The sequence below is a fragment of the Vicia villosa genome, unplaced genomic scaffold (genome assembly GCF_029867415.1).
Source record: "Vicia villosa cultivar HV-30 ecotype Madison, WI unplaced genomic scaffold, Vvil1.0 ctg.000726F_1_1, whole genome shotgun sequence".
NCBI classification, from domain to species: Eukaryota; Viridiplantae; Streptophyta; class Magnoliopsida; order Fabales; family Fabaceae; genus Vicia; species Vicia villosa.
Window position 1 is genome coordinate 575,386 of NW_026705326.1, and position 23,926 is coordinate 599,311.

Genomic DNA, 23,926 nt, shown 5'->3' on the forward strand with positions numbered 1-23,926 from the left:
GAAATCAAATATTCTTTACACACAATTTTAAAGACTAATTTCTTAAGCTAGATAAGACTGCAATGGACAAAACTCACCCTCAAGAAAAGATGAGATTCTACTTTTTCATTGTGATCTCTATTTTTGACAAATAAACGTGCATAAATCAAACTACACGGACAATATTGTTTGAATGGAAAAGGAAGGTGTGAAAAAGACATTATTCATTGGGTATAATGCGGAAAGTATACCAACTTTATCATCCTCGGTAGGCCTTTAATTAGGCATTTCGTGGCCCATAAGCCTTTCCAATATACGGAAGAAAAACACGCCAACGTCGCCTCTTATCTATCCCTCACCCTCAGCATGAAAACCCGCGAAACTTTGAACACGCTATATAAGTAACCAAACTATCATAAACTTCTAGTCACTTTTATTTTCTCTAGAAACACTTTGGTTTTAGGGTTTACTATCAGAAGTTCGCATTCAAACGCCGCATTGTGAAAACTCCATGGATGAAGTTAGGGCTACCTCCGCTTGGGTCGCTAGCCGCTCCTCCCATGTCACCGTCGATTCTTCAGGTAGGTTCTGACTAATGTTGTTCATTGTGGAACTTTTTTTTTGTTGGAATGTGTTTATTTATGGTTGCGTTGATGGTTTTATTTTCAGGAATTGAGAAAGTAGTGAGCACGATTGAGTCTATTCCCAAAGTTGAATGGGATTTTGAAGGGATTCATTATTTTGATAATGGACCACTCACTGTTCAGTACTTGTTTGTCTTGGATGCTTTGAATTTTTGCTTCTGGCCTGGTATGTTTTTTGTTTTGATTTTTTCTTTTTCCATTTGAAATGCCATGTAAAAACTTATGACGAAAATGCTTAAGGATTCAAGGTTTTAAAAAACAGTTTGTTACCGGAAAACAGTCGCGACAAAACCGTATTGGAAGGTTTCGATATTCACCGTTTTTAGGAGAAATAATAAATTATAGTTAATTCACACCGTAACGACCGCAATCAGTGTTACAACACCTGGACCGACAAATTGCGAAAACGCAACCGCCACCGTTATTTAAAACCTTAGTTGATAGTTAACCATTGGCATTATGTTCTTTGATTTTGGGTGTTAATGGTCCCCTGTTTTGTGTATTTTTCTCTGTTGTTACTTTTGTGGAGTGTGTTTGAATTTATTGTGCCATTTGTTAGGTTATTATGAAATGAGTTCATTGTAGTTTGTAGTGCTATTACTAGAAAAAAGTGAAGTTTTTCTTCATTACAAGATTTTGGTCTTTAAAGCTAAGCATATAGCCCTGTTTTGATAAACAGTTTAATTAAGTGCTAATAGGATAAGCACTTATCAGTGAATGTTTATTTATAAGCTATATAGATAAAATAAAGTAAAACTGTTATCATATAAACTATCAACTGTTTTCATGTTATGCCGGAGAGGTGAAAGTAGCTTGTGGACGACACATCATAAATATGCTGTTTCTATAAGTTCTTATGAGTAATCTCACAAGTGATTGTATGGGTAGATAAGTTCAAGCAAGACAATTCTAATAGGCACTAAGAAGAACTTTCTTAATGTTATAGTGTGAACAAGTTATTATACCTGTTTAACATGCTGTTGGAAAGAGATGGATGTGAATGTGAAAATGGTTTGTGAATATCCAAGAGGGGGCAAACTTGGATTTGCATATCTGTGATATTTTTCCTGAATATTTGATTTGGACATTTGGTCAACAGCATTTTGGTTCCTGTGCTGGGTTGTTATTGGTAATGTGAGACCAGTTGTTGGAGTGGCTTCCTTTATTGACCAACTAATGCTACTGCTTTCAAGCATATCCATCATTATCATCACTTTTGTAAAACATATTTGAATAAAAAACCGTAATAAAACTTAACTTTTGTAGTAAGATACAAAAACAGTTGTCTTATTAAATGAGGTGGAACAAAATAACAGTTTTTACATTGTACCTTTTGATAGATTTTGACAGTTTTGTATGTTTAGTACAGAACAGAATCAACAGTTTTGTCTTAATCATTTTTCATTTACATACCCATACCTTGATTTTTTTTTTAAAATGCCGTAACTCGTATCTGTATCTATATCTGTTGTGTGTTGTCGCATCTGTATCATTCTAATATTCGAGTGTTGTGATCTAGGGTATTATTGGCCATATATTAGGATGATCTACGGGTCAGTTGTTTACTTGATATTCTAGTTTACAAATACATGAAATAGGATTAGTGAAATGTCTTATATCGTTGACCAAGAATTTTAGGATATCTTTTTCCCTCTGGATTTTAACCTTGTCATTCTTTCCGTACTTTCTTTTCATTGATCACTCTCTTTTCTCATTTGAAAACAGATAAGGATTTGAATTATGATGATTTGGCATCCGGGCTAAAAGCAGCTCTTCAAAATGATAAGTCTGCATTTGATGCTGATCGCCTGCAAAAGTATACTGGTAATTCTGCTTGGACCTTGCATTGCCCGTATTTAAACTAACATGTCTATTTTAATTGCGTGACATGCTTGAGCATGAACAACAGTCAACTTGTAATTACTCACATGAGAGAACAATGTTGAGTTTGATATTTTTGTTTAAGTGGCAGCATTTTTAAAAATATGTATCGACATCTCTGTTTAGATCAGGCCCTATGGTGGATTTGCTTGCTTTCTATGAAGAAATACTTTTCTGCATAACACTGACAAAATTCAATTCATAATGTTAGGTCCCCAACTGCGCGAGCTTTTGAATTGGCCTAGACCTCTTCCTTTGGAAGATGAACGTGTTAGGTTACTTCACGAGGTAAAACAAATCATTGCTTCTGAAGTTACCTATAGTCACAGTTATATCATCCATCTTAGTTATTATTAGTTTCATTCTTTTTTTGACATTGAATTCTTTGAATGTAACTAATAATAATAATTGATAAGCATCTCTTGAAATGTCAATCATATGTCTAATATCTTCACTTCTACTGCTAGGTTGGGATTGAGCTGGAAAGAAGTTTTGACGGAAAAGCTTCTAATCTTGTTGAGCAATGTGGAAAATCAGCTATGAATCTTGTTGCCCTTGTTGCACGTCATTTTCCTGGTAGAACATTTTCTTCTGAAATAAATTATGACCAATTTTAGAGTATTTATTTTTCAAGTTGATATTGATAGTGTGCAAAAAAATTGTTTCACTGACTCCTAATATGAAATGTTCTAGGTTTTAGAGACCACTCAGTGTATAAAGGTCGTCAAGTATTTTTATATAAAAGAGCTCAGATATTTGTAGCAGATTTATGGGGTGCATTTAATGGCCAAGGATATGGCGAGTTTAAAGACATCAGTTCTCTGACTATAATGGCTGACTATATAGTCCCAGCCGTGCTTCAACAGCTTGGCATTTTAAAATTCAGTCCAAAACTTGCCAGTACTATTGAAGCCAGTGGTGAAATATGTCCGGGGACTGAGGAGGAAGTTGAACTTCGAGCTTGCTCTATACATGCTGTGGAGAAAATGAGGGAGCTGATAAGTGTAAAATCAGGAAGACAGGTGAGTTACTTTCGCTGATAGTATTGTCTCATTGTTGTTACCTATGTTCAATGTATATGGAGAAAATGACTATCTTTCTGACTGACTGAAGTCTGGTATTATCTTATTTCAGGTGCTCAGTGTAGAGCTGGATCTTTGGCTCTGGGCTTCTGGAATTGAGACTGAATCTCTGAAGCACCACCGAACACTTTCAATATATTATTGAGCATATATAATATATTATAATTCCCAGTTATCAACAATTTAACTTTACAAACAAGAAAATTTTGGCTGTTATGGTGTTTATTTAATACCTACCTCTGGAATTGGCTTTTGTAATTTTGGAATTGAGGCACAAGACCTTCAAAATAAATTATAGCTCTTTGGACATTCAAGTTTGCATCAGCAAGGTGTTCTTGTTGGGTTAAATTTCTAATATATACTTTTATTTAGAGAAATATTTGATCATAATAAAAATATAAACAATTTTTTTACACCAATTTTCCTATTGTTAAACTTACTTTTCAAATACTTCCACTTACTTTTGCTTTAAGTGAAACTCATTTCCTTTTAAGACTCATCTTCATGTCTCCAACCTCTCATTTAAGTAAGACTATATCATATAAGAAAAACATACATCTTAGTGTTAGCTCTTGGATGCATTATATAAATACATTCAAATATAAACTAAGAAAAAGGCACGAGCATATGGTTGAACTGTGGTGCAACTACCCGTTTTTCCATCCTATAACCTTACACTTGTTAAAACCCTCTCATACATATCTTGGACAACTCTAATATAGACAGTTCTATCACGCAACTTTTCTAATCTATTGCAAGTCTTATTGATACATATGATATTGTTCTATCACATGTAGTAAAAAAATTGTTATATATATATATATATATATATATATATATATATATATATATATATATATATATATATATATATATATATATATATTTGAGTTATTATTTTGTTCACTGCATTGTGAGTCTCATTCTTATAATTTCCCCATGTTTCGATATTTTTATACATAGAATAATATTTAAAATATTCTTTTCAGTGATTTTTTTATAATGACTTTTTAAAATCCTGTCAATGTTAGCCTTATTATGCATAGTCGGTCCTCCGTCTCGATAAAACGAGAGAATTGTGTTAGGAAGTCGACAACCGACATAAAAATTTATTGAATCTCTATGACATGAATCAAATAAGTAATAATGTGATTTCTAGGTCGTTGTCCGTAAGCAACATGTATGCCTCAAATACAATGTCAAAAGAGAAAGGATCGCTGTATCGTCACACGGATGCAGTGAAAAATAAACAAGTATTCCCGCATTTTCATGAGTGAATGTAGGTAAAGAAGTTAGTTGTGAGAGTAGAATTTATTTTAGAAAATGGAATATCGCACGCTATTGGAAAATCTATGAAAATAGTGATCATTATGCTTAGGAGGAAGATTAATTTCATTTGCTTATAAGAAACTAAATGGACGGGTGAAAAGACAAAAAGAGTTACACAACTCAAAATTTAAGATTGGATACACGGACAAAGTTAGATAAAAAAATGGGATGTGGATTATTGTAGACAAGGAGCAAAAGAAGGATATTGTAGATGTGAGAAAAGTAGGAGAATCGATCATAGACCTGAAATTTATAGTGAAAGACACCATTAATTTTATTAGTGCTTACACACCTCAGGTTAGGTTAGCATAATAGCTTAAAGCAAAATTTTGAAAGAACTTAGAAGGCCTATTTCAAGATATACTCCAATAAGAGAAAAAATTTCTAGGAGGGAGTCTAAATGTACATGTAGGCAACATAACAAAAGGCTTTGAGGGCATGCATGAGGGGTATGGTCTCAAGGAGATAAATCCAAATGGTAAGTCCAACCTAGATTTTTTCGTGGGCTTCTAATATTACAATAGATAATACATGCTTTATGAAAAGAGATGAGAATCATATATATATATATATATATATATATATATATATATATATATATATATATATATATATATATATATATATATATATATATATATATATATATATATATATATATATATATATATATATATATATATATATATATATATATATATATATATATATATATATATATATATATATATATATATATATATATGACGGGGGGCAACATGTTCTCGGATAGATTTATTTCTTATTAGGAAGTCAAATAGAAATATTTGTTTGAATTGTAAAGTTATAACTGGAGAGAGTTTTACTATCCAACATAGAGTATTATTTATGAATGTAAGAGTTAAGAGGGGAGCGAAGGAAAGAAGTCACATGAGAACTCCACGAATCACATGGTAGCATTTTCAAGGCTGAAAAACAAGAGAGTTTTCAACACAATTTTGGAGGGGAGAGTTTGGACCACCACAAGAAAGTGAGCGATATGGGAGATAAGATGATACAATATATTAAAAAGTTAGTTAAAAATATGTTTGGGAGAATCAAGAGGTTTTGGACCTAGAGATAAATAATTTGGATGGTGGAATGAAATTGTTCAGAGTAAAATTAGAGTAAAAAGTGAATGTTTTAAAGAATAATCTAGGTGCAAACATTATAAAACTTGAGAAAAATATAAGAAAGGTAAGAAAGAGACAAGAATGCACTGAATGAAGCAAGAACACAATATTTTGAAAGATTATACCAATATATGAGAAGATGTTTTTTTTTCCTTTGTTTGGTTTCCAAGAAACAATATCTCGTTCTTGCTCTTTGCCTTTTGGTGATGTTTTATGCCAAGAGTCATTTGTGATTTGTTTTGAGTCTTCAAAAAACACTTTGTAAGGCAAATGAATTATAAATGAGGAAGTACTAATCATAATGGTAATGTTAATAGAAAAACTTTATTATTCTTGGCTGGGAACAGTAACCGCTTGATTATATTTCTTCATCGATTGACTCTTTAGATCAAACAAAACAAAGTTCGAATTCTAAACAGGCAAAACTTTAAGTAAATCATGTATTTGAACACATTGCCTTGGTCAGCAATTTTCTAACATCCATGAAAGTAGATGTCCTATTCTTACAGCATACCCAACAACACAACGAATAACATACATATCCTTATAAGTCATCAAAGACCATTTATCATTTTCTTCATCTCAGCAGACCTCCTGGGATCGGGTTCTTCAATTGCTCTCTCGGTAAGCACGTGTTTGATGCGACACATTGACTTTCTCACCTGATTTCACATAAATTAAATGGACAAAATCATTGATAAGACATGTACGTTTTTTTCCCGCAACCCCTAGAGTTTAACTCTCTACATTCAATTTCTCCAGCATGGTCTATACAAAACAGTGTTTTCACCAAAAGATGATAAAATCACCAGTGATTTTCTATACTAGCACATTCACCGATTCACGTAACTAAGGGTAACAAAAACAGCATTCGTAAAGCAGACCAGGTGCAAAAAGTGAAGAAATACCTTAGGTAAGCGTTCTGGGTTATGAAAACGCAAGTTCTGGGAATGAAGCATTTGACGCTGAGTCATCAACATGTTCTTTTCCTTCAACAACACATACCACAGTTTATGAAGGTCATCCCAAGATTTCAGACGCAATTCAGAAGCCTTCCAACTTCGACCTAACAACAATAGTAAAATATTAATAAAACGAAGCCACTAATAGAAATGGCACAAGTGCACAAATTGCGAAGCTTAATAGAGAAAATTATAGATTATTGTTGAACTGGTAAAGTGTGGCTATAAATAAAAACCAGAGATTTTTAATTCTTATTACGAATGAAAAGAAGAGGCACATATTTCATACCATAGACAACTGGTTTATCATTTTCAAGGCTCCTGTCGGCCTCAAAGAAGTCCGGAAGAGGGTTACGCGCTACACTACCACTGGCAGCAGCAGCTGTAGTGGAACAATGTTTTGATCTGGCAGCAGCAGCAAAGAATGTTCGTCCAAATCCTTTTGCCAAAAACATGGCTGCAATGCCAATCAGATTGATTGATTATACAATGTAAGAAAGAAACCAGAAAATAAATGAATGCCAATGCAACTAATGTTATTCAAATAATATAAATATTTTCATACTCGGTGTTGACTTTTCAAGTGATGTATTGTTGCATATGATTTAGTAACAATTGAGAAATTGCATTATTCTAAATATGACACTGGTGGTGAGTGGGATGAAAAGAAAATTGGAAAAAAGTGATCTAGAACCGAAATCCCATTTGACAGAGGACATTACTCATATTTTCTACAGCCACACATGTAGGGATTCAGTTGGGTTTTTTAGTCACAAAACTGAGTCAAGACCAAAACTGTTTAGTCCTTAGTTAATTGGCCTTATTTTATTTGCAGCAAATATTCAAATACTCACTAGAGTAATGTGGACATCGGTTAAAAATCAATGCAGTAGATGCATTCTTATCTTAACTAGTTTATTTTGGCCAATTAATTATAATCACAGGTCAACATGCCATTCTACAATTCTTATAAATTACATAATGTAGAGTAGTAGCTCCTTCGAATATATGAAATTATCTATTATTACTAGATGCTCTTCTATTTTGCCTTCTTGCTCACGTAGAATGTAGATTAGATTATAAGTGCCACAACAACATCATTTCTTTTCTGTTTTAAGTATTTACATATCCAATTTAAAACACGAACTGCCAGCCTAACTACAGTTCCAAGTTGATAGAAACTAGAGGTGACAGTCAAAACAACTCAACTCCAAGGTTGTCAAAAACTAGGTACGTTTACAAATATGTCAGCTTTGCTTCATAAGCTTCCTTTTTGCGAAAACCAAAAGCAGAATAAACTTGTTTAAATTTAGAAGCCATAGAAGAAGGTACAGGCTAATGAATTTGATATTTAAAGCAAACACAAGTATTAGTTTATTAGTGTTTTAGATTTAGCCACTATGCTAAAAGCTACTGAATAGAGAGTAAATAATCAAAACTGAATTATTTAAAAATATGAAGATGAAAATGTGAATAAACGACCTTTTGATTCAAAACTAAATATTTCTACAAACCAATGCAAACAAATACTTCACAATGAAGACGTGTCTAGTGACTGAAATGTGTTAATCACTTCCACTTTTTCATCTATTCATTCACGGTGTAGGTGTCTACTCTACGCTGCTTCATATGTAGCAAAAGGCGTTGATTTGGTTGCTTTTAGTCAAATATGTGAGATACCACTGAAAACATGATATGACGGTAGCAAACACATTCAGAAATGAACGTGAAAATGACCCAAATGCATTTAATTTAGAGCTTTGTTGAATAAAAACTCAATTCTTTTTCCTTCACAGCCAGTCAGCCACACTACAAGGTTGCTAAAAGTTCAGTCTACTCAGGCAAAGACTCACATAACACCAGTCAGTAAAATTATCAAACACCTAAAAGGCAACATATTAAGTGCAAAATTTCATCCTATACTTCTCAACACATAAACAAAACAGAGAAATGCGAATTTACTAAAATCCCAAAAATCAAAACCCTTAAAAGAAGCTAAAAATGGGTTCCACTAATAGAGTAAGTGGACGCTTGAAACGGTCACAAAACCGAAAATAATATAAAAGAGAGAAGAATTTGATGAACTTACTTGATTGGAAGAAGAAAACGAAAATGAAGGTTGAGATCGAAAGAGAGAAGACGTGAGTGAGAATGCTTGGACGATGATATGCTCTCCCCTTCGACGGTTTCTGGAGGCCGATTACTGACTCCGCCGGGTTGAGTTCAGTGCTTGTTTGTTTCTGATGCAATACGGGCTGACCCACTCCAACTTGCTGGATCGTGATAACGGGCCTGGTAAAAAAATTCCGGACCGGGCTTTGGATTATAATCCTATCTGTTTTATTTATTTTTTAATTTAGAATTTATGTTTTGTCAAAAAAAAAAAAATTTACAATTTATGTAGTTTTTTAATTTTATTCATTTAATAAAAATAGGATTAAAAAATATTTTTTTCTCCTTCATTTTTTATATTTATTTGGTGAGTGTTTATTTGCAAATATTATAAAGATTAAGTAGTAGAAGATGGAGCGTATTCGGGTGGCTTTGAAATTTGACGCGTGCTTATCAGTGGATGTGGTGGGTAGGAGCGGTGGTATTGCGGTCATGTGGAAGAACACTAATAATTGCAGTATCTTAAATTAAATCAGGAATTTTATAAACATTCTTGTGCAAGATGAAGAGAAAGGAGATTGGCATCTTACGTGTTAGTACGGGTACCCGGAAAGATCGAGGCGTAGACAAGCCTGTGATATGGTTCGAGAGTTAAATGCATTGTCGACGTTACCGTGGTGTATTATGGGAGACTTTAATGATATAATGTCTTAAGATGACAAACATGGAGTTAATCCCCATCCTAACTGGTTGTGTAATGGTTTTCAAGAAGTTGTGGGTGAATGTGATCTTACTGATATTCCGTTGGAGGGGTATCCTTTTACTTGGACGAAGAGTAGAGGATCGCAGCACATGATAGAGAAAAGGTTGGATAGGTCCCTTGTTACATCAGATTGGTTACGTTTGTTTCCTTCAGCCAAGTTTGAAAATTGGTGGCTGGAAGAAGAAGGAGTGGCGGAGGTAGTGCATGATGGTTGGACTACTGTAGTTGAGCATTCTGTTGTGGAGAAAATTGCAGACTTTGCATTGGATTTGGATCGATGGAATAAAAATCGGGTGCGGCAACATAATGAGGAGAGGGATAATATTCGTGCGAAGATGGAATTATACCGTGGTAGTAGTGACCCGACGAGTGCTTCACATTATATGGAAGCTCACAATAAGTATTCTAAGATTCTAATCCGTGAAGATACTTACTGGCGTCAACGGGCGAAAATGCACTGGCTTCGGAATGGGGATCTTAATACTAAATTTTTTCATAGGTCTGCCTCAGCGCGTCGAAGCTTCCAAAAAATCAAAATGCTTCATGATGAGGCGAATGTTGAGATTCATGACCAAGAAGGAATGTGTGGAGTTGCAAAGAGGTACTTTGATTCAGTGTTTGAGACTAGAAATGGGACGTATGATCCGGTGTTGAACTTGGTGCAGACTGTTATCTCTAATGCTGATAATGTGCTCCTTACTGCTCCTATTTTAAAGGAGGAACTTTATGAGGCGTTATCTCAAATGCATCCGGATAAGTCTCCCGGGCCGAATGGTTTTAATCCGGTTTTTTATCAAAAAATTTGGACAGGGGAGGCTATTTATTCTGAAGTGCAGCTTTGGCTTGATAGAGGCTTTTTTCCTCCAACGCTTAATGATACTAACATTTGCCTTATCCCTAAGTGTGGAAATCCTAATAGCATGAAGGACCTGCGACCGATTTCTTTATGCAATGTGGCTTACAAAATTGTCTCTAAACTCCTGTCTAATAGATTAAAGAAGTGCTTGGACAAAGTGGATGTTGATGTGTGTCTCTTCTGTGAATTATTCGGTTCTTGTGAATGCAGATAGTGTTGGACCTATTCAGCCAGGGAGAGGTTTGAGACAGGGAGATCCACTATCCCCGTATCTCTTTATTCTTGTCAGAGAAGGACTTTCGACTCTTATTAAAGGAGCTGTTGCTTGTGGGGACCTCCATGGGGTTCAGATTTGCAGAGGGGCACCTAGTGTGTCTCAACTACTTTTTGTTGACGATTGTTTTCTTTTTTGCAGGGTAAACCTTACTGAAGTTAATAATATCATGGAGATCCTTTGGGTGTATGCTGACGCTCCAGGCCAAGATATTAATTTATCTAAGTCTGAGGTGTTTTTCAGTAGGAATATTAGTCGTCCTGCTCAAGAAGATTTGACGAGTATTATGGGGGTTGAGCATTTCATGGGTACTGGCACCTATATGGGACTTCCGTCTCTAATAGGCCGAAGTAAGAAGGCCACCTTTGGGTACGTGGGGGATAGAATTTGGAAGAAGATTAATTCTTGGAGGAGTAGGCCGATATCTAGAACGTGTAAAGAGGTGATGATAAAGTCGGTGCTTCAGTCCATACCATCTTATATCATGAGTCTTTTTATCCTTCCTGATGGAATTGTTAATGATATTGAGAAGATGCTTAACTCATTTTGGTGGGGAGGAGGGAACAATCCAAATTGCATTAGGTGGATGGCGTGGGATAGACTTACTAGTACTAAGAATGAAGGTGGGCTTGGTTTCGAGATTTTAAGGCTTTTAATATGGCTATGGTGGCTAAGAGGGGATGGAATCTGTTAACTATGCCTTAATCGTTATCTTCCAGAATATTTAAAGCAAGGTACTTTCCTAGAACTACTTTCTTTGAGGCTACTCTGGGTAATAATCCTAGTTTTGTTTGGCATAGTATTTAGCAAGCTCGTAATATCTTATCGCTTGGGTGTAGGTGGAGTATTGGTGATGGTAGGAACATTTCAGTGATGGATTCACCTTGGCTTCGGGGTAAAAAAATAAGGGAGAGTGAATGGGCCGCAAAGACAAGGTGTGTATGGTATGAAAGTTAACGATCTCTTATCTCCTAATGGGAAAATTTGGAATTCTATGTTAATTAGGGAGTTATTTTATTATGTAGTTGCGGATGACATTCTTCAAGTTCCTTTAGTTGAGGAAGTGCATGAAGACAAGTGGAATTGGAAAGAGGAGCAAAATGGATGCTACAGTGTCCGTTCGGGTTATAGGTTGTGGACAAAGGATCAATTGAGATCAGGTTCAAGTCGGGTGGATGGTGATTGGTGTAGTCTTTGGAATATCAAGGCTCCCCTAAGAACTAAACATTTACTTTGGCGGATTTTTCGTGATTGTCTTCCGACGAGAGTGAGGTTACGATATTATCATGTTTCTTGCCCACTTAGTTGCATGTTTTGTGAGCATACGATGGAGGATTCGTGGCATGTGTTCTTTGGTTGTAACGCTACAAACCGATGTTGGCGAATAACAAGTTTGTCCCATATTATTGATCCTCGTATACAAAATTTCCATGATGTAAAATCCTTAATCCTTAAAACTTGGTTTGAATGCTTTTTGTAGTTGGCAAGAGTGGTTTTTGGCGCAACGACATGGTACTAATGTGGAGAATAGGCCAATAAACCTGAAGTGGGAGCCGCTGGTGGAAGGAAGTTTTAAATGTAATGTAGATGCAGGTTATAATAATATTCGGGGTACTACTAACCGGGGCTGGTGCATGAGAGATCATACGGGGAGTTTTATGTTTGCAGGTGCAGCTTGGGATTTTGGCCATTATCCGATTCTTGAAGCGGAAGCTTTGGCTCTTAAAGAAGCTATTCAAAGAGCCATCGACATGCAGGTGCATAGTGTTATTTTTGAAAGCGATTCCCAAAGAACGGTTCAGGCTATTCATAGCAATCACCATGATGTCTCAGAGTTTAGTTGCATAATTTCTTCTATTCATAGTTTGTTGCTTAATTTTCCTAACTTCGAGGTGAAGTTTGTTAAACGCCAAGCGAATGCGGTTGCTCACTCTATAGCAAAGGCGGCCGATTCTTGGACTAGACGTAGTTTATTTCATATCATACCTCTTTATATTGAACAACTTTTACTTAATGATATGAGTTGAATTTCTGTTTGTCAAAAAAAGTAGTAGAAGTTGTGAGTACGATCAAAGTTAATTAATCTCTAAAAAAGATTTTAAGAGTGTCCTAATTAACTTGGTCATTTAATTATCTTTAGAGTCTATTTTAATTTTGTGTACGTGGATTCTCTATAAATTAAGGTTTAACTATATCTAAAACAATTTTCTTTAATCTTCACCAAAAATTTTTGTCCTTCCAATTTGTAAAACCCGCTTTTATCATCTTCATCAAAACTCAATCTATAAAAATTTATTATTATTCATAGGAGTGTTCATGGTGTGGATTGACCCACGAACCCGGTAATCCAAATCGAATCAATCTATAAATTATTCGAACTCGTTTATTTATGGGTATACTTAATCCAACCCGTAACAATCCTTATAATTTTGGTTCGGGTATCGGATTTGTGTTTTGTAATCCACTGACTCGTTGACCTAACTTATTAATGTGACATTAGTAATTTATTATTTATTATTATTATTTTAAATAAAAATATAAAATTATTATAGTACGAACCATGATTTTTCCAAAAAACAATTTATTCTCAACCAATAATACAATTAGATCAATAGATTTAAGTAATTTTAAGACTAAATGATGTTTCTTATTTTCTTTTGTATTACTTCAACTTAGTATTTTATAAAAATAATGTATCTTGTGGAATTTTATACTATTATTCAGTGTTATGTTATGTTGATGAATATTATTAGATATTATATGATATGCTTCATCTATTTTGTGTGTTAGAAATGAATATAAATGTGTTAAATTGTGTTAGAATATTTTTAAATTAAAAAATATTATTATCTTTTAATTTGAAACACAACCCATGAACCTAACTCAACCCATAAATGAACTGGTCGGTTCGGATCAATTTTGATAATGAGATTGCAGGTTAGACGACGAACTAAACCTATTGAAATTTAAACGAATTGGATAACGGGTTAGGCCAAACTAGATCCAATCCAACTCATATACACCCCTAATTATTTATTTTTTAAATTATAAAAAGTAAGAAGATTATTTTTTGTTTATAAAAATATTAAAAGTTACAAACTTAAATTCAAATTGAGAATTTTAAAAAAGAAAAAAAATACCATATACAATAAAGTTTAAATGTCACGCGGCATGGCAAGGTAGTTAACAACTCTCCTTTAAACATACAAATTCGTGTAATGTTAAGAAAGATTTGTTGGTCAAATTTTTAATATTTGATATTTTTCTTATAATTTGTTAATATAAATTAGTTATTATTTATATATCAACAACTATAAACAAATAAAAAAATACATAACAAAAACACATATCATATCTAAAATTAGAGAAGCAAAATATATATATTTTAGACATAAAAATAAAAGTTTGAAGGTAACTCATACTACGTAATTTTTTAAAAATGATTTTATAGTTGAAAAAAAAAATAAAGAATTTAAAATAAAAATTTAGTTTAAATTTTTTTAAAAAAATATTATTTTAGATATTTTATATTTTTGCTATAACTATTTTTAGTTATAAAATTTTAAAGTGTATTTTGAAACTATTTATATGAAGTGATAACATAATAATTTCTTAAAGGTTGTCGAGGTAAATAAAAAATGCACTTTCAAATTGTGAAGCAGGAATTTGAAAAAATGTCACATTTGTATGTCAGTGAGAAATTCAAAAGTGCCTTTTTGAAATTGTCTAGTAAAAAATTTAATAAAACAGGATCTTTGCGTGTTTGCCTCCCTAATGATTAAAAACATCATTTTTGTTCAAACCCTATCAAAACCTCCTTCTACACAATTAAATTTTATATTTCAAATCAATATTTCTTTATTTTTACACATTAAAAGGATCAAAAGAAGTTGGAACTTAAGGTAATGTACATGTATTTTCTTTTTCATTACTTACATTAATTTGGTTTTTGAGTTAAAAAAAATAAAAGTTGCGTCCGAAAATACATTTTCGGATTCTAGTTGAAGGTCAAAGAAAGTGTATTTCTGAATTAGTTCAGAGCTCAATTGGACAAATTTTGGATTTTTTTTGTTATTATTTGCCTTAGATATGGTGCACCCTGATGTTGTCCCCAAATCTTTTGTGTTTGCGAATGCCAAACATGTTGATGTCAAGATATATATTGGCAACCAATTTACAAATAAACAAGAGTTTGTCGTTCGTGATCATATGTTACAATGAATCCACTCGGAGGCTGTCAAAATTGGGGTTTGGTGTTGTAATCAGAAGATCAAACAATGGTTCAGATAGAAGACCTGCATTTGTGACACTAAGATACGAAAGAAGTGGAAAGTACTTAACTCATATTTTAAAGTTGAAACAAGATGACACTAATTCGAGGAAATGTGAGTGTCTTTTTAAGTTGGGTGGATAATTTTTGATAAATAAGAAATGGAGATTTAATTTGAATTGGGGTACATATAATATCATGATATGTATCACAAGTTAGTGGGTCATTCCATTGCACTTCGTCTTATGCCTGAAGAGAAGGAAATCATTTCTGACATGACATTGAACACGGTGCATCCCAAAAACATACTTGCAACTTTAAAATGTAAAAGACCCGAAAATATCTCAAATATAAAGCAAGTATACAATATCCGTATCCAAAACAACAAGGCTATAAGTGGGATCTCAAATATCAAACAAGTATACAATATCTGTATCCAAAACAACAAGGCGATAAGTGGGGATAAAACAGAAATGCAACAATTGTGGAAACTTCTAGATGATAACCATTAAGTATCTAGGTACCAAGTGTGCGAGAATTTAAAAATCGTTCGAGATATATCCTGAACTCATCCTGATTCCATAAAGTTATTCAACATATTTCTCGCCGTACTCATTATTGATTCAACGTATAAGACCAACAAGTAGAGATTTCCACTATTAGAAATTGTTGATGTTACTTCTATAGAAAAGAATCGTTTGGGTTTGATTTTTGGATAGCGAAAAAAGAGGACAACATTACTTGCACTTTAGAAGTATGTCAAACAATGTTGAAGCAAAGAAAACACGCCTAAGGTCATTGTCACCGATCGCAATACTGTAACACCATAATTTCTTACTCAACATAAAATAAAATATTTCAACAAATAAACTCAACCAATTAGAGTTTCACGTATGATTCGTCAATAATAAAAACTAAAGCAAAGTATTCTTTAGGAAATCCATAGCGGAACAACTAATAAGTTTTAATATTAAATTTTCATCAATTGCAGAATAGCCAAAATTGGTTTAACAACTCCAAAATAACATAAACACGTAAATAAAAACGAAAGAACAACCTGTCTCCAGTGTTACATATCAGAGGAAATCCACTAAAGACCTGAACTAATAAGTAATTTAGGAGGCATTGAAGTTGTCCTCTACCTCAAGCAGCTACTCCTTAACCTGCTCATCTGTACCTCATAGGAGCACAAACACCACAGTAAAAAAAGGAGTGAGAATACACTCAAAGTATGTTAGTGATGCAAGACAAAGAAATGGTAGTATAATCAAATAATATCAAATACACACACTATTCACAATCATCATTATTCACATCAAGTATTCTCAATCATTTAACAACATCATGATTATTCTAATACATATGCAGACATGCATGCAAACGTACTCAGCACGACTTTAAATGCATGTGGCACTATCATGGATAACACAGGTTCATACTCCCTCCAGATTCCATCTTCGGAACCAAAGCACACCAAATCGTTGCTAATCTCCTTTTAGCAACGCTTCACCGATTCCTTAATGGAATCAGCTGCTCGCTCCAGATCCACTCCTCTGAACAAGAGCACACCAAAATATAACTGAAGTCCGTACACCATGATGCATGACCTCAAAAATATTTTACTTATATGAATATATACAATTGGCCCCTCTTCTGATCGTGTACATCGCCAATAAGGACACCTCAACACAACGAGTATGATATACACACATTCAATCATACATCACCATTCATATTATGCAAGTAATTCACATACACACATAAATTACCAATTAATCTTATAATAATTAATAAAACAATAACAAATCATCAACACATGACACTCATTCATATAATTTTCAATTATTATTACATAAACAATAGTAGTTTCCACATCTGAACTACACACCCCAACACAGGTAATCACAATCATATGCACATCATATAATTATTTCACAGCCATATTTCATAACTTCCACAATTGATTTAATTACTATTTTACCTTTATAATAATTTACAACATATCACACGTACTCATACAATTACATCTCGCCACAACTTATAATCATATGATCATTCATAATGTTCATAAAATCTCTAAAACATCATCATAACAATTCACTTCCTTTCATTATCACTAATCATATATATATATATATATATATATATATATATATATATATATATATATATATATATATATATATATATATATATATATATATATATATATATATACACATAATTAACCTCCTAATACATCACCATGGGGTAATACTACACGTTATATTTGCAACACTTTAAACCGTGCCTCAATTAGAGTTAGGTAGCTCAAGTTATGGTCAAAACAACAAGTGAAACCATCAACTGTTGTAACAGACCAATCAACTATTGTAACACCATGTAGCCAATCGATTTTCCATGTATTTTGGCCCAAAATTACAATTTTAAGAGGAACCAATCAATCACCTATGTATACCAATCAATTGGTTAGTCAATTCTGTCCAAAAGTTCCAATTTTTTAAAAGAAGAACTAATCGACTACATTCATAGACCAATCAATTGCTTACTGTATTTTTTCCATAAATCTCACGTTTAAGCTATTTTAATTACTTTTAAGCCCCACTCAAACATATCGTAACATACCTAAACAACTTATTTCAACAATCTAACATCATACACCATTTACCCACTATTACCACATCATATACACCCAAATTAACATACAATTTCACTAATCTCTTCATCAACAACAAATTCACCATGAGAATCATCTTCATGTTCATCATTACCAATGCAACATATCAACCATCAACATCATGATCAAACTCATCAATTCCACAATATATATTCAGTAATAGCAACACATAATTAATTCACAACAAGAATCATCATCGTCATCAATTATTCATAATCATGAACTAAACTTTTCAAACACAACAATGGAGAAAGAAAGCCTAGAGGAGGGTGATGATTCCTCTCCACCCCATCATGCAATACACCCATATAAAAGAAATTCTCCCTTACTTGAATTTTCTACAAAGAAAGCTCTACAATAATGGTGGTTTCTCCTTCTTCCTCAAACCATAGGTTGCCTTTTTTTTATCTCTTTCTTTAATTCTCCAAAATTCTACGTACTGTCAAGTTTTGACTCTCACTAAACCCTCTTTATTCCAAAACTTAATTTAACCTTTTAATTATTAGACCTTGACCCCAACCTATGATTAGTTATTACTACTTCCCATATTTCCCCATAGTTCGTATTTTCCATCCAAAACCTCTATTTTCTAATTATTTTAGGGTTAAATATGTTTTTGGTCCCCATAAAATTACTAAATTTTGTTTTTGGTCCCTATTAAAAAAATGACAAGTTTTGGTCCCCACAAAATTATTATGCACGTAGTTTTAATACTTGTTGTTAAACCGATGTGTATTTTTGAATGATTATTTTACATATAAGTTTAGAATTTTATAAAAAGTTCCTCGGAAAAAAAATGAACTCAATTTGATTTCTTAGTCCAGATTTGCATTACTTTTATCATTATCTTTTAAATTTTAAAAAATTATATTTAATTCTTCTCATTTTAAAAAATTCTATAATTTGGCAAATAATATTTTATAGTATTCTAAACACGTATGCAAAAAATTATTAAAAAATTTAAAAGTTTAAAGATAATTAAATAGTTTTCAAAATTTTAAGAAATCTCATGGACTAAAACTACATGCATTAAATTTTTGTAGGAACTAAAATATGTCATTTTTTTATAGGAACTAAAAATAAAATTTGAGATATTTATAAGGACAAAAAACATACTTAATCCATTATTTTAATATTATTCCCTTATTTTAAATCAACTAAAATCATAATAAGAGGTATAGTTATCCAAGAGACATATTTGACACCTTCTTATTTCATCTCTATGGATACCATGCTGCTAGGCATGTTTGGGAAGGAGAGGTATCTTAATTTAACAGGAGCACCCATGTTTAAAATCCATAAAACATGGAAGGAAGATTTTGGAACTGGAACAACCCGAAGATGACAAATTCAAGAATGTTCTCTGCTACTTTGGGCCTGCTAGTTTATGTGTTGATGCGTACAAGACCATAAACCATGGCATGTTGGTGGCATTTGTAGAGAGATGACATTCATAAAAGTCATCTTTCCCCTTCGTTTTAGTGAGATGTCCATCACCCGACATTTGTACCACCGACAATATGTATTGAGGTGTTACCTCTTGTTCCTGGTTGGCACGTCCATATTTATGGACAAAAGTACAACCTACGTTGATGTGGTCCACCTTAAATACTTCATCGACCTAACAGAGATTCACGAATACAATTGGGGGGCGCTTGTTTGGTATACCTATACTCGAGGCTGGGCAAATCTTAGTTTTGGAAGACAAAGAAGTTGACAAGAAGCTACATGTTGCTTATGGTAATTTACTATTACTAATATTTTCATAACTTCTGTGTTATACTTGTTACAAATATTTTATCTGAACCATTTTCAGGCGTGGATCATATCTCAGTTTCCTTGCATATCTGGCTAAGAACCTGAGCTTGATCGCACTAAGGATTGACCACGTGTTTGCGCCTTATCCCCGTAGATAGTATATCTTAACTGTCATTTAGTATATGGCATTTCCTTCTGCCTATACGACGGTCACTGCCAGACGCATCAACTGGGCGTCACTTTGTTATACACCAGATGGCTGGCTTGTGGGTCAAGTCTACTGTATGTGTATCTGTCTGAGAGAGTAATGCATCAATTTGGGTATTTGTAGGTTATTTCGAGACACCCCTCAAAGTCTGCTCCTCCCACCGTCTTCCGCATAGATCTTGATGTCATACTTGAGGATCTTGATAGTCATATAGTACTAGAGGACTATCAGGTTCCATTTCATGTACAATGAGCTTATGCAAACGACTATATCACATGGTTCTATAGGGTCATCCTATCATGACACCAGACGCTCTAAAAGACCACATTGGTCATCTAATCAGGAGATACTAGAGGTTAGGGTTGACCACACCCAGGACGTGTTACCGGTCTGTCAGCGTATTATGGATATGATGAGATCGGGCATAAAGGCTGAACTTTTTGAGGAAGGAAGTCTCCATTTGGCCTTTGTAGAAGACATTATTGCCCAAGCACGAAATTCCTTGTAGTACAGGCGGAGCAGAATTCGGGGGGTTAGACATACCAAGTAGTTTATATTTGTTTGTATTATTTTTTGTATTTTCGAAACAAATTATATATGATTAGTACGTTTAGACTTTAATTTAATTAATGTATGAGTTTTCTAATGTATGCATAGTATGTTTGAATCAATTAATGACACTTTTAAATGGTCTTATGAAAAAAATTGGTCTGAAATATAAGTTGGTCTAAGAAAGGTCAAAGTTAGGACAATGTTGTTGCGTAGAACGCATTCAGAGGGGTTTCGGGAGATAAATCTCCAAAATATCCCATGTCATGTGCAATAAACACGCATTCAATAGCTTAAATTGAATTAAGGGGATTTTACGAAAATACATCTCCGGATTCACCCCAAAAAATTTACGGAAATGCATTTTCGAACCAAATTTTGACATTAATGGGGTGTGTGGCTGAATTACGAAAGATGTTGTGTTTATAGATGCATCCCCAGACACCAATAAGATCTTTTTGAGTTTTCAGATGTGTGGGGCGCATCTTATGGGATGTGATAAGTATTTCACAAAAGTTTATATTGATTCTTTAACTCTTCAAAATTCCATGTTAATCATTTTAACCTAATTGACGACGAATTTAGCGATAAATTTATGAATTTTTCGTCATTAATTAAATACAAAGAATTAATATGATACATTTTAAAGAATTAAGGAACTAAAATAAACTTTTTTTTTATATAATAAAAGATCAAAATGAACTTTAAAATTAATATCCGGAAAAAAAAGTTATTAAGTCTATTTTTTTGGCTTATACATGTTGATATGATTAGTAAAAAATTAACTCATAATATAAGTCTGAGTGAGTTTCATTGATAGATAGTTTATAAATCACTCGGAAATCATTCTAAATTTAAGACCGACTCCATTGAACCTTCGAACTCAATTGAGCTTTTTTTTTTATTGATAAACAAATTTAATTAGATATATAAATGAGAATTGTTGAAGAAAACTTTGAAACCTTTAGGACCACAACCTCTATCTTTGACCTTTAAACCCAATTTATAAATACTCACATGTGCTAAGTTGCACCAATCACAATTCTAAAAACTTAACCAAGTAACCTTTGCAAACAAGGGTAAGCCACCGGCCATGGCTTGTTCCACTTTATGGACAGCTAGCAAGCACATCATATCACCCTAGAACCGTACCAAACATTTCTTAGCCCAAAATCTTCAAGCTGATATAGTTGCATGAAATCAATAGTACATACGTACTCACTAAGGGGATTCCATTAATGTCGTTTTGTGTACCTTCACTTTCAGAAATAAGGTGGAGCTTCAAAAAGTTGCTTCATCTTTTCTCTTTCCTTGTTGTTTAGTGGGTGGACCACTCACCCCTATAAGTTAGAAAGTTTAAAACTTAGGGTACACTATGTTTGTTTTTTATTTATTTTTCGAAGAAACTTTAACCCAAGAATATTACTTTTGCCTAGGTAATTTAAAGTAAAGTCTTGGCCACTCACGATGGAATAACACTTGAAATTCATTTCAACCATTGGATTAATGTGACTATGTGAGAATCACATCACTTATTAATAATTGCATTTGGGTTGATTTTTGTATAATCACGTTAGATATAATTACTATAGGTTTGGATATATGGTGAAAAACTGATGATAAATTTATTGGTTTTAGTTACAAATATGTTGAATAAGAAGTGGTTTACATTTTTTGAATATTGTTTTCGGCAGGCCATTCGGCCATACAAGAATGATCAAATTCGAAAAGCCTAACCCAAAAATACTATCATTCCAAAGTTGCGATTAAGTGGACTCACATCACGAAGTCGAACATCGGAGTCAAGCCACAAGCTCATTTCAATTTGCCAAATATAATCTAACGGTCTCTTGTAGTCCACATCACCTCTATTAGAAATAGTTTTAACAATCGACCATATATAAGGTCGTCTTAAATTTTCACAAGCTTTGTGTAGCTTAATTACCGTTTATATGTGGCAAAAATAAATAGGGTCCTACTTTGACATGGTTTAACCACGACAAATATTTTATGAGACCCGATTAAACTATGATTTAACCGTGCAGAGTTTTGGGTCATGTGCGGTAAGTGGTAACCCACCATACACGTCATTAAAGATGACCCTGACCATATATAAACTCAGGTACACATCATAACAAGTACAATTTTCATTACACCGCATATTCTACATGTTGGAGGCTTGCACCGTTATACCAGACAGTTCTTTACACCAGCTTTTGTGTATCTATGTGATTGCAGATATTGTGCTAATGATCATGATGTTGTTAACTATGTTGGTGTTTTGATGATGACAACACTGATTCTTGTTGAAGTAAGTGGTGGTATACTTCTAACTCTTTGATGATGGTGATTAACTTGAAGATATCTTAAGCCTCGTAAAGTGGAATATTTAAGGTTACAGTGAAGTGCTTATATGATGGGTGTATTTGGCAAAGAAACTTGAAAGCTCCATAGTTGTGAAAGAGATGAAGTGTGAAAGTTAGCTTGGTCGTGTCTGTCTGGGGACTAGAGTCTTGTGAAAGTAAGAAAATAACTCCTAAGATGCTAAGGCAACTCAAACACACGGCTAAAATATTTTTAAGGCCCTTTTTATTTGATAAAATCACCTAAAAATATCTTTAAGGTTAGGCTAATTGATTAGGGACGTTTTTGATTGATTGGTAGGCTTTTTCCCACTAAATGACAGATTAGACCTAATCACATAATAGATCATTTTCTCTTAGTTAAGTTTGATTGACTTACCTTTCTTCTGAGGTTCATTTGCATCCAGCTCTATTTCATGGCTTCTTAAGGCATTGATCATCTCTTCAAGAGAAACTTCATTCAGATTCTTAGCAATCTTGAATGCAGTCACCATTGGGCCGCATCTTCTGGGCAAGCTTCTGATGATCTTCTTGACATGATCAGCCTTTGTATATCCCTTGTCAAGCACTCTTAATCCAGCAGTCAGAGTCTGGAATCTTGAAAACATAGCTTCAATGTTTTCATCTTCCTCCATCTTGAAAGCTTCATACTTCTGGATTAAAGCAAGAGCCTTTGTCTCCTTGACTTGGGCATTACCTTCATGAGTCATCTTCAATGATTCAAAGATGTCATAAGCAGTTTCTCTGTTTGTTATTTTCTCATATTCAGCATGATAAATAGCATTCAGCAATATAGTTCTAGACTTGTGATGATTCTTGAAGTCTTTCTTTTGAGCATCACTCATGGCTTGTCTAGACACCTTGACACCTTGAGCATTTACAGGATGTGTGTAACCATCCAGCACTAGATCCCATAAGTCACCATCTTGACAAAGAAAGTAACTTTTGAGTCTATCTTTCTAGTACTCAAAGTTTTCACCATCAAAAACTGGTGGTCTATTATAGCCATTAAAACTATTGCTTCCATTACCATTGTTGTTTTGTTCAGGTGTAGGAGTAGATGAAGTT

General features: G+C 33.5%; 2 protein-coding genes across 2 annotated transcripts; one reads left to right on the forward strand and one right to left on the reverse strand.

Moving 5' to 3' along the window:
• Positions 1-283: 283 nt before the first annotated feature.
• On the forward strand, positions 284-4,022 carry LOC131630731 (uncharacterized). Its single transcript, XM_058901482.1, has 7 exons — positions 284-560; positions 649-789; positions 2,349-2,447; positions 2,716-2,792; positions 2,972-3,080; positions 3,198-3,526; positions 3,639-4,022. Exons 1-7 carry the CDS (start codon positions 491-493, stop codon positions 3,729-3,731), a joined length of 918 nt encoding a protein of 305 aa, XP_058757465.1. The 5' UTR covers positions 284-490; the 3' UTR covers positions 3,732-4,022.
• A 2,453-nt stretch (positions 4,023-6,475) lies between these two features.
• LOC131630732 (uncharacterized) lies at positions 6,476-9,274 on the reverse strand. The gene is made up of 4 exons (XM_058901483.1): positions 9,118-9,274; positions 7,318-7,485; positions 6,975-7,132; positions 6,476-6,728 (listed from the first exon to the last, which is right to left on the reverse strand). The coding sequence occupies exons 2-4, from the start codon at positions 7,481-7,483 to the stop codon at positions 6,621-6,623; spliced, it is 432 nt and encodes a 143-aa protein (XP_058757466.1). The 5' UTR covers positions 7,484-7,485; positions 9,118-9,274; the 3' UTR covers positions 6,476-6,620.
• Between the last annotated feature and the right edge of the window lie 14,652 nt (positions 9,275-23,926).

Coding starts and splice junctions, on each gene's coding strand:
- LOC131630731 (XM_058901482.1), top strand. CDS start 491: ATGGATGAAGTTAGGGCTACCTCCGCTTGGGTCGCTAGCCGCTCCTCC. Junction 561..648: donor TGTCACCGTCGATTCTTCAG/GTAGGTTCTGAC, acceptor TTTTATTTTCAG/GAATTGAGAAAGTAGTGAGC. Junction 2,448..2,715: donor TCGCCTGCAAAAGTATACTG/GTAATTCTGCTT, acceptor TCATAATGTTAG/GTCCCCAACTGCGCGAGCTT.
- LOC131630732 (XM_058901483.1), bottom strand. CDS start 7,483: ATGTTTTTGGCAAAAGGATTTGGACGAACATTCTTTGCTGCTGCTGCC. Junction 7,133..7,317: donor TGATAAACCAGTTGTCTATG/GTATGAAATATG, acceptor TATTGTTGTTAG/GTCGAAGTTGGAAGGCTTCT. Junction 6,729..6,974: donor ACCCAGAACGCTTACCTAAG/GTATTTCTTCAC, acceptor ATGTGAAATCAG/GTGAGAAAGTCAATGTGTCG.